This window comes from Excalfactoria chinensis, chromosome 7 (assembly GCF_039878825.1).
Source record: "Excalfactoria chinensis isolate bCotChi1 chromosome 7, bCotChi1.hap2, whole genome shotgun sequence".
NCBI lineage: Eukaryota > Metazoa > Chordata > Aves > Galliformes > Phasianidae > Excalfactoria > Excalfactoria chinensis.
The window spans coordinates 1,081,948-1,097,018 of NC_092831.1; the positions used below are offsets into that span (position 1 = coordinate 1,081,948).

The window sequence follows — 15,071 nt, forward strand, 5'->3', positions numbered from 1 at the left end:
CCTGGGTGAGCTGCGCTGCAGGTGGAGCCTCTCTCTGTCCGTAGCAGTGCTGAGCAATGGGGCACGGCCCAGCAGAGGGGAAGAAAACGCTGTAAAAGTCACTTTGAAAAGAAGGAAAGGATGGATTACGGTGTAGTAGTGTAAATAGTTTATTTGCTCTTATGCCAGGAACAGACCAGGAAAGTAACATGAACTGCTTTTTATAAAACACTTCTAATATTGCTAAGAAGCAGATCTATGACTAGAAAAAGATGAAAGAGAAGATGCCAGCGTTGCACTGCAGTCCGACCATCGTTTCTGCCTTAGGTTTAAAAAAGAAAAATACCTTTGAGCACAGGAATGAGGCAGCGGAGCTCACAGCCCTCCAGCCACCACCGAACACCGCAGCACCCGGCTGGCGGCCCGACCCAACGCCGGCCCAGGCAGTGGTGCAGGGTGCAGGGTTGGCTGCCGAGGAAGGGAGCGCTGTGCGGATGGGTGAGCAGAGGTCAATGCGGTAACGGAGCCCCCCCAGCTGCCCGCTCGGTTAAATATAAAAACACAAACCATAAGTTAAATCGACATTCGGATTGTATAGCACAGGCTGATGCTTTTCTTGTTTGTTTGTTTGTTTTTTTAAACAATATTTACAATATGACCCAGAGGCTAAAGTGGGAGTGAAAGGAGTGTAAAAACCATAAAAAACGGCACCGATTTTGTAGCAAAATATCTGTACATTTAAAAACAGATTATCATATAACTACACATTATCCAAGAAAAACGGGACCTTCACCAGTGGTTCACATAAGCACAACGTAAAAGAAAAGAAATTCAGTGGTTAAATACTATACAATAAATTTTACAATGACCGTATTGAGGCGGCGATGCCAGGAGGGGAAGCTGTGAGCACAACGAGCTCGGGAAGCACACACAGGGCTGCGGTCACACTCCTCCTCCGGGCCGGACAGCCACCGGCTCCATGCAGCGCTGCAGGCCATGCAGGGTGCACGGGGTGCTGCTCCGCCATGTCGGAAGCTTTTGGGATGTGACTGCAAACCCTGCAGGGCAGCTGATGAACGTGTGAGCCCTGGGACTGCATTGGAGCTCGATTGTCAAAGGGAGCCGCAGCTGCGTGGGGCACTAACGCGATCTCTGTGCTAGAACGGAGCTGTAATGGTCCTCGGAACCCTAGTAGTGATAACTGAGATGTTAATACCTTAGTGCTAATTAATAAATACACTGTTAGATGAAAGCTGCCTCTAGCTGAAGGACAGGCGATGCGTTCTCTGCCGTTCCCACGCTGTGCAGTCGCAATGCGCCGGGTCCCCCCGTGCCCCTCGTGCCTCAGCCCCACACTTCACACCACCAAACCCCGAGCCTTACAGCCAACAAAAGGGTTCCCTGCCCACAGGTCTTCTCAGCACACAACCGCATTACCACGTCCAGCTGTGGCGCATGGGGTCTGTATGGCGGAACAAGGTACGGAGCTCTTCTTGTCGCTATTTCCCTACTAGATACAGAAAGCCCTTAAGTGTTCTGTTTCTTTAACAAAAGAAAAGCCAGTAAGTGCAGCTGAAGCCAAGGTCAGCCCTCGGCCAAGGACAGGAATGCATGTAGAAGCCCAGCAGCAGAGCACATCCAGAGTTACCTCTTTCCAACCAGTGGGGATCCAGGTCCGGCCAACAGAAGACCGATCACTAAGTTTTCACATAATCAAACCCAACTAAACACCCCAAAACAACACATACTTTACTTTTTGGTTAAAAATACTGAATAACGTATTGGTGTCAAAAGATACCCAATCAAATCAAGTCCTATTGCTTCGGTTAATTTGAGCAGGTACTTCCATTTTAGGCACTTGTTAGCTACGGCTGAGTGGAGAGCCCATCGCTGACGTTCCTATGCATTTCTAGGTGTCTGAGCCCTTTAGGGGGTAACCGTACTGTTCCCGAGGCGGGCAGGGAGGGCACCGCCGGCAGCCCGGCTCCGCAGAGGCCTCAGCTCACATGGTGATCTCGGTGCCGTTGGCGGAGCGCAGGCTCTGGTCGTCGAAGCGCCGCCGCACGCTCCTCCTCAGCGCGTCGGCACGGCGGTACGGCTGGTTTCGAAGATCTGCGGGGAGGAAAGCGGCGCTGGTCAGCAGGCACGGCTCAAAGCGCCACGCGCAGCACCGCAGGGATCGGGCCTGCTGGAAGCCAGTCAAAGCAGCTTGGGTAGCAACGGGAGGAGGGAGTGGGCCCCACTGGAACAGCGAGCTGATGGCCCCATGGCAACACACCGAGCAGCAGGCAGTGCTGGGGGCACTAACGGAGCCGTGCCGCCGGGCTGGGTGTTTGCCCACCCATGGGCAGCTGGTATTCACTAACACTGTTTGTGTAGCCTCTAAATCCCGAAGGCGAGAGACACGGAACCAGGGAATGGGGTCGGAAGGGACCTTACAGATCACCCAGTTCCACCCCACGGCCTCAGGCACCCCTGAACGAGTTCTCTGATGCAGGATGGAACCCAGTGAACGTGAAACACAGGACACGATGGGATAAGCGCTCACCAAAACAGGCATGCATCTACACAGCCCATCCACCCACCCAACTACCAGAAGGTGCCCTGAGAAAAAGCAGGCATTCCCCTGCACCCAGCCTGCAAGCCTGCAGCCACAGGCTGCCACCCGAGGGGTGCAGGGCTGGGCTGCTGCTGGGGCTGGGAGGGGGGAGGAGGGCAGTACTGAGCATGCGATGGAGCCAGCGATGGAGAAAGCCAGCGGTGGGAGTTTAACAAAGCCCGTGTTAAGAGCGTGGTGAGGACAGGTGACTGCTTGGCTTCTTGTGCTACGGAGATGAGCTACACAGCATGCCTGGTGCACCTGACACAGAAGTAGAATGTTTTTTTCTGGGGAAAAACAAAACGGGTGCTTCGCTGGGGAAACCCTCCCATGCACTCCCTGGATGACTTACAGCTTGCTCTGAGCACCACTGCCCGACTCCTCAGCTCTCAGCACAGCAGAAGCCACCCACGCTGCCCTGTGCTCTCAGCCTTCACTGTCCATCACTGGTTCCCCTCCCAGGGCTGCAGCACCACACACCCACAGAGCACCGGGCAGCAGGAGCTGGGAGCTACAGCCAGGGATCTACGGGCTGAAACAACCTGGGACGAGGCTGCCTACCTCGGGCTCAACTTGGAAAGGCCAAAATAGAGAGAGCAGGAAGGTGGTGACCAGCCAGCAGCTCAGCAACCCCCTGCCACACTGAGGTGGGAACCATGGGGCTGAACGTCCGCTGCCTTCAGGCCCTCACCAGCGCTACACTACGCCACAGCTACTGCCAGGCTTTGGGCAGACAGAGAGAGGAGGAAGCTAAGTAAAAAGTGATGCTTGCCAGCTCTGTGCATCCTCCACCACCGGTGTGCTAGAAGAAATCCTTACCCTCGAGTGAACATTTGGGAATTTAGTGATATTATTCTTCTTTAGGGCTAAACAGAAAAAAAAAAAAAAAAAATGATGGTTAAGTAAAAAATGGGATGGAAAATGGAGAGCAAGTCAACTCAGCGTTCAAAAGTGGCAGGCGTGTTAGCCAGCAGAGCAAGAGGAGGGGTGAGGCCGAGGCCATGAGAGGTTAGAGGAGGAGAGGAAAGGACACGAGGGCCACCCTTCCCTCTTGCTAACCAAATTCCAAGCTGCTTTGAAGATTGGCTCCAGGAAGATAATACAGCAATTAACTTGAAAGAGCAAATAACCGTTGAGCTGATTACAGTTTGCAATTTTATTAGAAGCATTCATAAAAATACATATTGCCAAGTGAACACTGTTGTCTTCTTAAGCCACCTGGCCTTAATTCAAGACAACAGTGTTAAGAGACATGCGGGGTTAAGCACACCCTCCTGACGCTGCACACCACAGGATGCATGGTGCTCAGTTCCATGCCAAGCTCTGCCCCCTGCCCATAGCTGTGGGCTGGCACAGCCCAGCCCTGCTGCCTCCCACCCCCCCCAGCTCTCACCCCACGCCGTTACGAAGCTCACAGCACTGTGCCGGCCTCCATGAGAATTGGTTAATGCACAATTATCATTGCTGGTTTTATTTCGATAAAAGTTGGCATGGAACTGAAGAAGTTAAATGGGGATGTGAACAAATGAGAGAAGACGGACTCCATTCTGTGTCCGACATGCAAGCATGCAGGCAAGAGTTAGAAAGGCCGAAACGATGCTCCTCGCAGAGGGGACACGTTACCACAGATAACCCTTCCAGAGCAGAAAGCAAAGCCCAAGGAGGTCCCACCGAAGCCATGCAGACAGTTCTCTCTGGCTAACAGCCCAGTTATTGCATGCAGACTATTCAGGTAGATTTGCATACAGAGAAAGATCTGCAGCCAGCACAGATGACATAGAAAAGCCAAGTGAACTGTCACAGTATGACTGCGTTCGGCCTAAGCCTTGCCCATCCTAAGGAGCCAGCACCGAACCTACTGCGACTTCCACCACTTGCTGTTCTATGGCACTTGTCACGAGGGTTAGCAATGCCTTTGAAACGTGAGGATGGCCAAAAGCATCCAACACAGACTCGATGGGACGAAATAAAACGTTACTGAAACACAACGCATGCAACGAAGGTGACGTCGATACGACTTCAGACGCTGGACATTGCTATACACTCAACATTCACACGATCCTGGCTGAGGTCCGTACAAATGGAGAAGTGTCAAAAAATCTACAGCAACCTTTTTTTGTCTAAGAGCATCAGATGTGAAAGAGGAATAGTTTAGTAATGGAATTCCTCAGTGAGAACAGGTTCGCAGAAAAACCGAGAGCCCCGCTTGGCGGTTCGAGCTGTAAAGGGCACAGTCTTCAGCACTGCATGGGAATAACAGCCAAACAAACAGAGCAGTGAGAGGCACAGATCGATGGCATTAGTACACGGTTAGCGCGTGGTTAAGGACGACCGGGAACAGGTTTGCACCTTCCAACCAACTCATGACACTGCAGTGCAGGAGGATTTGGTAAGGAGGCAGTTTTAAGTCACTACGTATCTGCTTCTGGTTTTGAGAGTCTGTTGCTAAAGGTAAAGGCTACGACGCTGGAAGAGTGTGGCTTCAGACAGCATCCCATCCTGTCGCAGCCAGCAGGGCCTCCCTGTGCACCTAATGAGGCACTAACCAGTGTCAAGTGACACCTCTGATTATTTCCATGCCACTGCACGAGCTGTCACAGGCTGCATCCAAGTGACCTCAGTTCAACCCGACATCCTGTGCCCCATGTGTCACTGCGTGGCCCAAGGACCCAGGGCACCCCATAGCTGGAAGGGCTGGACACCACACGGGATGGTCAGGTTGGCTGAGCCTGGCACAGGGCTGCATGCAGGCTGGCATCGTTTGCACCATCTGTTTCTCCCACAGAGCAGGAGAGCCACTTCACCAAACTACACCAGCTTCCAGGAGTCCAAAGGAGATGCAGAAGCAGAAGTGATTAGGTTTTACAGCAAGTCTGCCTCTTACACAGAGAATATTATCTTAGGAATCTCTTAATCAAACATTAGACAGAGTTGTGAAAGCTTCTCCAAGAGCATTCCAACCTTCTCGTGTAGCTGGGCAAAAATTCCTCACTGAGAGGTAAAGCAGCTCCCCTCCTCCTCCTCGCAGAGGGAAGAAACAGTATGACAAACATTTGGGAGAAGCAGCCGAGGCCGTCCTGCCCAAAGATTGTTTCACTGACTTTCTGTGCAACAAAACTCAAATCCTGCACAGCTATCAAAGCTTTAAAGCCTCGCTCCTTCCACACCACAGGTAAAGATGTGCACTAAAATCCAAGCACTGCAACCAGAGCGGTGGTACAGCCCAAAAGGAGCTGACTGCTGAGCACAGCGCGGCTCAGGAGACAGCTTTAGCAGCACACAACATCCCTGCTTCCCTAGCACTGACGGGGGGTTCTGCACCTCCCTGCAGCCCTATGGTGGAGATCAGGGCAGACTTCTGCCCAACTGAAAAGCAGTGAAACCAGAAGCTGCTCAGGGCCATCCATCATTCAGGTTTGACTAAATGATTTCCTCCAAGTGTGCGATAATGTGGTGCAATTACTGCTAGTACATTTTAATGAAAATGCAGGGTCTTAATAATGTTAAACATCTGTCATTCATTCCAGTTATGGGAAAGTAAAGGTTTCTGGGAAAGACCTGCACAGCATGCATATCCCCACCGAATATCTGCTGAGATCTGAGCTGCCTACTCTAGAGATCAGAGACCAAGTGTGTCCCAACGTGCTGAAAGAGAAGAGGTCAGAAACAGCGCGTGCCCAAGGTCTGTGCTGGAGGCAAACACGGGCAGCACAGTGAACGCACACAAGGAGGTTACTGGGCTCCGCCTGTTCCCTCAGCAAAACCTTCTATCATTGATTCACACCATGTAAACAATCTCTTAAGCTGTGCTCCAGCAGCTCTACATGAATCACATAATGCACAAACAATAGCTATTAGGCTGATACACATTTTTAACCTTCTTGAAAGGGCCTCTGAGATTACGGAACAAAAGAGCTTTACCTGTTATGATATCTTCAATAGCACCATCCTTCCCTTCATACACATGCCTGTTATCCTTGACCTGCCGCCTCCTGAGCTCTGCAATTAGCTCCTGCTGCTGCCTCTTTGTTTTATGAGAAGGAGACTGAAAGCAAGAAAGAGAGGATTTGTAAGGATTTGTAAGGATTTATAAGGATCTTTGCTCCAGTTTCTCTGCCTGAAAGACCAGGTGACCCCACCTGCAGCAGTCAACACCAGTAACTGCCACCTCTCTGCCCAGTTTTGCAAGGAAAGCATGGTGAGCTCAGCTCCTGGGGGTGATGGCCAGAGATACAAGCTAACCTGGCTGCCAAGCTGTTTCTCTTTCTTAGGTCTGCAATTCAGTCCTAAGCCTTCTCCTCACTTGGAACCGAGACTCCAAGCAGTATTAAGTGAAGGAGGAGAACAGGCTGGAAAATGCCTGGCTGGGGGTAAGGGCATCTATTAAGCATGGGAGCTGCACGAAGCAGCTTCAGTCAATGCAAAAGCCATTGGAGCAGTGGAAAAGCTCCAGCACATCTAAAGCATTCGCTCAGGGGAAAAAAGAAAAACAAAGAAAAGGTCAGAAAATTCCTATCAAGTGGTAACACGGGGCAGACTGCTGCTGGCATGCTCCAAAAGGGAAAGAGCTGGAGATCCCTGTGAGCAATGGGGGGCTCTGCACAATGAATACAGGTAAAAAGCCAAAGCAGGAAAAATGTGTGGCCAACAGCAACACGGCCTAGGTGGCTTTTTGTCTGTTTAGCTTTCTGGATTTTGCAACCTTCCAAGCTGAATGAATGCACCCTTGGGTTCGTTCAGTCTATTTCAGCTTTCCCCACAGAAGGAGAAAACTTGCAGAAACCACATTTCTGGGCAGCTCGAAGTCTGGGCAACTCAAGCTCCACACAGAGCTGCAGGTTCCGAGCTGTGAGGAAAAACAGGTGATTACATCCCACCTGTCAGACCCATCTGCTCCGTACCTTTTGGTCCTGCTGCTCCATCATCGCTTCCTGTTCCATCAGTTTTTCCATTAAGGCCTGTTCCTGCTTTTTTCTCAACTCGTTCTCTTCTTCTGCTTGCTATTTATCACACACACACAAAGACCCAACAAGTTACAGCTTCAAATCACTACAAGGAACCTGAATGTTACAAATGAGCTACACTTCCCAAGGAGGCAGACAGAGTGTGTAGCAATTCAGCTAAAACAAAGTCTGAAACGAGTGGGCTGGGAGAGACCCCTCAGGTCACACAAATCCCCCCACCCCGATCCCAGAGCACACAGTGAGGGTTGCAGGTGAGCACTCTGACCTCACAGACATTCTGTTGCTGAAGACTCCTCTGGCGTTTCAGACAGCTGTGCTGCCTTTCAGCCCAGACAATAATCCCAAACCAACTATTTGTACAGCCCTGGGCCACTGCTGCTGTGCTCACGTTGCATGGAAGCTAGGGGGAGCTACAAGCTGTGCTGTTGGGAACCTTGAGACAACAGACGGCAAATCATGCTGAGAACGATGAGAAGGGGAGGATGTTCCTGCTTACCTTATAGGCCTTCACAAATCGGACAAACACTGGGAAAAAAACTGAGGGGGGTGTTGTCTTCGGATTCTCCCCAAAATACTTCACAGCATCATCAAAGGCATCCTACAAAAAGTAAGTACTTCAAGATACGCTCACCAGCCATTACCACAGATCTCGGTGTGAAGGACACAGAACTGCACCTCCTCCTCCACACAACATATATTAAAGCAAGCACTTGCTGTGATCGCTGCTATTCACTTCTGGGCTAAAGCCTGCCTCAAAAGTGAGGAGAGATTCTGTGCCTCTTCACTCAACCCCCACAGCAGAGTAACTCAGAGTCAGCACAAAACACCCCATGTATGCACAGAGCACGCTCTGCTTCTCCAAAGCACCCAGACCCCAAGAATTAAGAAATACCTGTGCAATTTTGGCATCATCCTGCAGTTTCTTCAGCTTTCCTTCATTGTTCTGAATGAACTCCTTCAGCATCGTGTTGTGGTCATGCATGGTGTACTCACGCTTCGTCAGATCCAGGCCTCTCTGGAGCTCCTTCACATCCAAGAGGACATTTTCTAGAGACACTAGGAAGGAAATCAAACAAAACTGCTGAATCGCTCCTGCCGTGCAATCACCCAACCCACTGCATGACCAGCTCCACACTACAAAGTGCCCTCAACCACAGCAGTGGCTGCCACCGCACCTCACTGAACACGGGAGGTGACTGCTGTGATGCTGACAGCACCAATCCCTGGTGTGTGTGTTATGCCGGGCAACCTGCTGGCACCAAGGGTCCTTCCCTAAATAGGCTCTGCTACCACACTGCTAGATAACACTGAAACCACCTGGTTTTATGCTTAGGAAAGTGGGAAAGAACCGAGAACCCAGTAGGTGCACTAAGGACACGGCCGTGGCTACAGTACCTGCAGCAGCCTTCTCCACGTAATGAAGTTCATTGTAAAAGAGGGATACGTGCTGGTACTTCTCCTTGACGACATTAGAAATATAGTGCAACAGGGTTTGTTTTCGGTCCGTTGACTTTGTTTCTAAGAGCTGGGGAGGAAAAAGCAATGAGATTTTTGGGTTAAGGCACAGCGGATGGCAAACAAAGTGACCAAAGGGGTGTTTGTTTTTCCTGAATGTTTCTCCATCTGACAGAGATGGCCGTAAAGGCCAACAGGACAACACAAGTGGGTGGATCTCCACAGTGGTTGGAGGATTTGTGGCCTTGTCCTGAGGGGCAACCAAAATGCTGGGAAGGGTCATTTTGTACAGAGCACAGCCAAGCGCCTTCCCTGATCTCCACACTCTGCTGCCTTTACTGGCTGGGAAGCATCGATGAGCCCCGAGCAGCCACTCTCCAATTACAAGAAATGCATTTCAGCTCATGTCCCCTCGTTACCTCTGGTTTACTCACCAGGTCTAGACTCTGTAGCTTAAATCCATACACCGCTCCTCGCTTACTGCTGTTCATGTAGTTACCAAGAGCCAAGATTATCTGCCAGAGCAAAACAGAGCAGAAAGTGAACTTTCAAGGCAAATGCACATCGGTTCAGAAAGCTCTGAGAGTCAGTATAAAACACCCACGTGCACATTCAGAACACATAAGGGGATGCCCTGGTGAGTGGCTGAGCGCAACCAAAAAATCAGACGTACCTCCAGAATCTTCTTAAGCTTCTGAGATGACTTTATTGAGACAGACGCAGCTATTATGGCGTGAAGTTGCTGCAGGTGAACACAGGGAGAATTTTGGTTAATGCACAACAAACCCGACAGTAAAACTCAATTCAAAACACCTCCGCTCTTAAAAAGCACACAAAAAACCCCAACTGGTTTTGAACCCATACAGTGCGCCCAGCATGAACGCCATCCTGCCCCGGCATGTCCAAAAGTTAATTTGCACTGCAGATTTCCAACACTCAGATGTGGTTGAGGAAAACTGTATTTGTATTTCAGCCCTTCTGACTGTGAAAGATGCACGGGACACACTTCAAAGAGCCCTCAGACCAGCACTGAAAGTAATTTTCCCTGATGGTGCAAACAAATAGATTTTCATTTAAACTGGTTTTAAACTTGTACAGAGTAAAGAGAGGATGATGTGGAGCAGCTCAGGGTTCCAGCTGCCATAGAAACTGTACCTGGGATCCGAGTCACTGTTAGATGAAAATATATCTAGAAAAGCACTGTTTCATTCACAAAAATGTTTCTCATTCTGCCCCTGTGAGAACTCAGAATGACTCCATGACACTCAAACCATCGCTGTCTTAGGAAAACTAAGATCTCTACAACCTGCACTGGCAGCCCCACAGCAGCGCCTGGCTGCACTGTGCCCTGCAAGCCTGACTTGCACCACAGAGAGCAGCTCCCACAGGAGGGCTGAACACCCAGACACCATTTCCCCACAGCTAACACATCTCTAGGGGCTGTCTCCCACTCACCGGGGTCAGCATCTGGATGCTTTCAGCAAAGTTGCCTATGAATGCCATAATGGTCATCTTCTGCATCAGCCTCTCGATCTTGCTGAACTGCATCATGAAACGGTCTTCATCAGACAGGTTCTCAATGGGTTTCCTCTCCCGCTCGTAGAGCCGCAGCACCTTCACCTCGTTCTCGGTGGGCAGAAACCTCATGAGGCACTCAACAAAATCCACGGGCAGCGTTTTCAGGTCAAACCTATGTGATAGGATGAGAGATGATGGCCTCACATTGTGCCAGGGGAGGTTAAGGTTGGATATTGGGAATGGTTCCTTCTCCAAAGAGCGGTCGGGCACTGGCACAGCTGCACAGGGAGTGGGGGGGTCCCAGAGCCGTGGGCACAATCCTGCCCATGAAGCTGTCTGCACATAAAGATGTTAACATACTTGCTGTGCAGAGACAGCACAGACCCGAGTGCTGATGTGAATGCTGCTTGGCACCTTGATTCTGCTTCCAAAGAAGGAGCAGACACAGCTGGAGGGCTGGAGCTGGGAGGCTGGGTCCGTACCCCACAGGATGGGGCATGGCAGGATCCCATGCTGCAGTTATGCTCTGACACACCTGTATCACATTTGGGTTTGGCACTGCGTGGGGCGATTACATAAACCTCACTGCATGCAAAATGCTTCCAGTGCACTTGGACTCAATTTGTGCTTTGTGGAGCAAGCTGCAAGGGCTGCCTCTTCCTGATACTCTGCCTTTGGAGTGTTTATTAGAACAGAAAATACCATGTACGTCAAATGAGAAATTCAGTATGCAGTGGCGTACTGTGGGTGAACGTGAATTAGCTTCTTGAACAAAATATGTGTTAATTTGTTAAGCCCATATAGTGATGGAGCGACACAAAAGTGCAAGTTAACATACTGTGCTACAAGGGAATCCGATTGGTGGGAATTCAGATCAGTTCCATCCCTACTGATGGATTTTTTCCAGATGCAAAAACATTTACATCAACTGCCAATTCTAAGTCATTGCACTTACCAAAAACCACAGTAAATCGCAAATATGATTTCTTTGCTGACAAGTGTTTGACTTACACGTGAATAGCTTTGCATATTTCATCCGCCGTCTTTCCAGCTTTCCTTAAAGTGATGGCAAGATTTTTGGCCCTGTTTGCATCCAGTAATGTGACTTTGTTCGATCCTTTCTGAGTTATTTTTTGCTTGCTTGATGTAAGATCAATGGCCGGACCTTGGGCTTTTGTTTTGAATATTTCTTCAAATTCATCCACATTTAAATCCTAAAAAGGAAAGAAAGCGATTCACGTTAGTGCTCGGACTTTATCCAGCCATGTGCATCCACATCATAGCACAGAGACCACGCGGCACCTGAGTGCTCAGCCCTGCTCTGGGCTGCTTTAGGCCTCTTTCCCTGGTACACTGCCACCCACCAGCCCAATCCCTGGCTGTTGGGCATCTCTCTGCACAGGCCAATATTGATTTGTGGACAGACACGGGGAGCAGGAGGCAGCAAGCACTGCTCGTACCTCCAGGATCCTTTCGTCGTCTATTTCGTTGAACACCGTCCCGTTGATCTGGTTGGGTTTGAGGGCGACCCAGTTGAACACTGGCATGCGGAACTTGGTCTTGATCGGCTTCTTGATTTTCACAGCTAGAGACACCAGAGGAAAGGAAACGATCAGCTCTCCAGCAGCTGAAAAACACCCCATGTGCCCAGACCGCAGCCTCTAGAGTTGGCATTCCAGCACTGGAGGAAGAACTGGCCATAGCTAATGATCACCCTGAGAAGCCTGAAAAGATCCTGCTGCCTTGACAGGCAGGCAGTGCAGAGAGGCTTTTATCCAACCCTCTGGCTGCTTCAGGGCCAGCGTCTGCAGAATGGGACTGAATGCCAGAGGCTGTGAAAACTACACAAAAGGAAATGTGTTATTACTTTTATTGCCCCATGTTGTCTGGGCTGCTTTAAAAGCCCATGCTATTTTTAAACACTAAAGAAAATGGATGGAGCAGCCAAATTTAACCCTGTCCTGCTGGTTGCAGAGCCCACCTCAGTGTGAGCTGGGGCATGGCTATGCACAGTGTAGGGCTGTTTGAGCACGTACAGTCCAAACCCAGCTGCTACGGACAGCACAGCAAGCAGCACCATCTACATCAGTGAAGGCATGATGGCCTCAGCCTTTAGCAACAGCTAGAACTGCCAGCTGAGGACACATCTCTGTCACTGACGTGGAGGAAGGATGTGTCACTGGCAGTAGATGCACCACAAAATTCAACCCGGAATAGGTGATGAGAAGGAAAAAAGCTCCCTTCCCAAGGTTCCACTGCTGCAATAGGGCAGTGCTCTTTCAGAGGGGTCAGGGTTGCCTTTTAAATCCAAACCAGGGGGCTGCAGCACACACGAGCTTTCACACAGTTTAAATAATGGGTTTCATCTTCTCAGGTCATGCAGAATTAGTGTCTCTGCAACCCACATAGAGAAGCCATGGAAACTCTCATTCAGAAGAGAACACGGTCCAAAAAGTAACATCAGAGCAAAGAAAACAACTTCATTCCTGGTCCTAACAGAGCTGGAGGGCACATGAACGGTTTTGGTAATTCAGTGCTCAGTTCTTTGTATGCTGATGAAAACACATGGCTGTTGGTTGCTGCAAATTCAGGACCTTCACTATAGTGATTGATCAATGTGTCGCTCCAGAATCATAGTAAAGAAAACATTTATTTCCAAACTGCAAGAAGCAAACAGGAGCCCTGGTCCTTCATCTCCAGTGCTGGAGAAAAGAGCAGGGCCAGGCAGGTAAGCAGCACCATGCTCCATGTCCCAACCCTCCCCCCCAGCTCTGGGCTCACTGCACCCCACAGCAAGTTCTCATCTCTCCATAATGGGGACAGTTTGTGTTTGACTCAATTCAATCCAGTGCTTGCTCCAAGGAAGTCCTGACCACTGTCTACCCTGCATCCATAGCAGGGGCATCCTGCCAGCTATCTGATGCTACATAGAGATGATACATTATTTTCTCCTTGGTTTCAGAAGATGCTTTCCCAGCCTGCAAAGCACTTGAGCAAATAACTGTTTTACTTTCCCCTACCGATGCTGCATGTTTTGCCGTGACAGACCACCACTGCTGTGCACCAGAACCAGGTGAATGCTGAAAGCACCTCTCCTGCTTTGCCCTACCACTTCTAAAGCAACAGTCGAGCTGTGTGTCCGTGTACATTCCAAGTCATGCTCCTGTTGCAGGAAAGCTGCAAAGAATAAATTTCCAGCAAGAGAATTTGCTCGAAACAAACGTCCGTGAGTAACAGGGAATGTACGCACTATTCAGCTTGAAAGACTGAAGGCTTTGAGAAATACATTTATCCAATTGGAAGACATGAACACATCAGCAACTTCTGCTCATCTAAACCAAATTTTACTCTCTGTACAATGAACGTGTTTAATCTCAAATCATTGCTAAAAAAAAAGACTTTCTTTCCAAGCTAAAACACCCATGAAAAACACATCTCCATCTCATGCACACATTAGAATAGATTAGTAACTGCTCCTGGGTTATCTCAGGACAGGAAAGGAAGCTCCCACTGCAGCTGAACAAAATGCCTTCAAAATCTCTTCCTTCAAAATCTCCTCCCGTACCAAGACATGCTGTCAGCTGGTAAGGTGATGTCCTCATGAATGGCACTGCTCAGGGCAGCGCAGTGGGGACACGGTCATGGCTGGAGGGCAGCCCAAAAGAAGCCATATCTTAATTACATGCTGAAGTGCTTTGCTGGATCAGGGCCTAGGAAGGCCAAATCCTGCTGGCTGGCAGCAAACCCAAAGCTAACACATGCCTCGCATCCAGCAACCCCTCTGCACCCGCCTCGGCCCTCCCACCACCTCCTGGACTGACACACACAGTCACGGGCACACATAGAGCACAGCAAAGCAGGACAGAGGGAAGGGGAGAAGGTAGTTAAATACTTAGCAGAAAGCAACCTACAGAAGAGCTTGATCGGCCCGTCTTACCAGGAAGCAGAAAGAATGGAGAAAAATATGTTAGCAGTGGTCAGAACAGCGGGATTTATCACTGCACCCATTTCCCCCCCAGCCCAGAAGGGTCCTGCCCTGAGGAACATTACTTGCTACGTAACTGGTTTGTCAAGAAAAGGCACTTTCGTTTTCCCTTTCAGTTCTAACTCACTACAAGATGCCCACCCTGCCTGTGTCCCACCTCTACCACAGCCACATCAAACAGCCCCTGCCATCAGACCCTGCATATATAACTGGGGAACCTGCTGGATACTCAGCTGGGTTTTAAACATTCTGCAGTCTGACAATCCGCCCCAGCATCTCAGCCCAGGCACAAAGCTGGCAGCAGAAACCAGAGGGGCATTTTAAACTGCTCTGATAAAACCTCTGCCTGCAGCCCACAGTAAAGGACACGAAAAACAGCAAACCAGCAGCTTCAGGTTGAAAAAGCAGCAAGGCAGAACACAGCTCTGCCCACAGATATGGTGATACCATCCGCTCCATGGATCCCTCCCAGTCCATCAGCACAGCAAACTGCAGCACAGCCGGGCAGAGGGGCACACCTGCCTGCCAGCTTTGCTGCCCCAGCCATGGTGCCAACGAGCAATGCGTGCTG

General features: G+C 50.0%; 1 protein-coding gene across 8 annotated transcripts in view; it reads right to left on the reverse strand.

The window, feature by feature from the left end:
* Positions 1–131: 131 nt before the first annotated feature.
* The window catches only part of FMNL2 (formin like 2), a 98,793-nt gene continuing 83,853 nt past the window's right edge, over positions 132–15,071 (reverse strand). The window contains exons 16-28 of one of the 8 annotated variants that reach the window (XM_072342465.1): positions 14,427–14,447; positions 11,976–12,100; positions 11,527–11,729; positions 10,453–10,687; positions 9,671–9,739; positions 9,432–9,512; positions 8,938–9,067; positions 8,435–8,598; positions 8,039–8,140; positions 7,480–7,578; positions 6,500–6,623; positions 4,689–4,821; positions 132–2,091 (exon numbers count right to left, since the gene is read on the reverse strand). In XM_072342465.1, the coding sequence (XP_072198566.1) occupies positions 4,730–4,821; positions 6,500–6,623; positions 7,480–7,578; positions 8,039–8,140; positions 8,435–8,598; positions 8,938–9,067; positions 9,432–9,512; positions 9,671–9,739; positions 10,453–10,687; positions 11,527–11,729; positions 11,976–12,100; positions 14,427–14,447 (1,445 nt within the window). In that variant the 3' untranslated portion in view covers positions 132–2,091; positions 4,689–4,729. Of the gene's footprint in view, positions 2,092–3,328; positions 3,445–4,688; positions 4,822–6,499; positions 6,624–7,479; positions 7,579–8,038; positions 8,141–8,434; positions 8,599–8,937; positions 9,068–9,431; positions 9,513–9,670; positions 9,740–10,452; positions 10,688–11,526; positions 11,730–11,975; positions 12,101–14,426; positions 14,448–15,071 lie in introns of those variants that run through there. The other 7 variants (XM_072342468.1, XM_072342464.1, XM_072342470.1 and 4 more) reach the window with 7 other exon arrangements.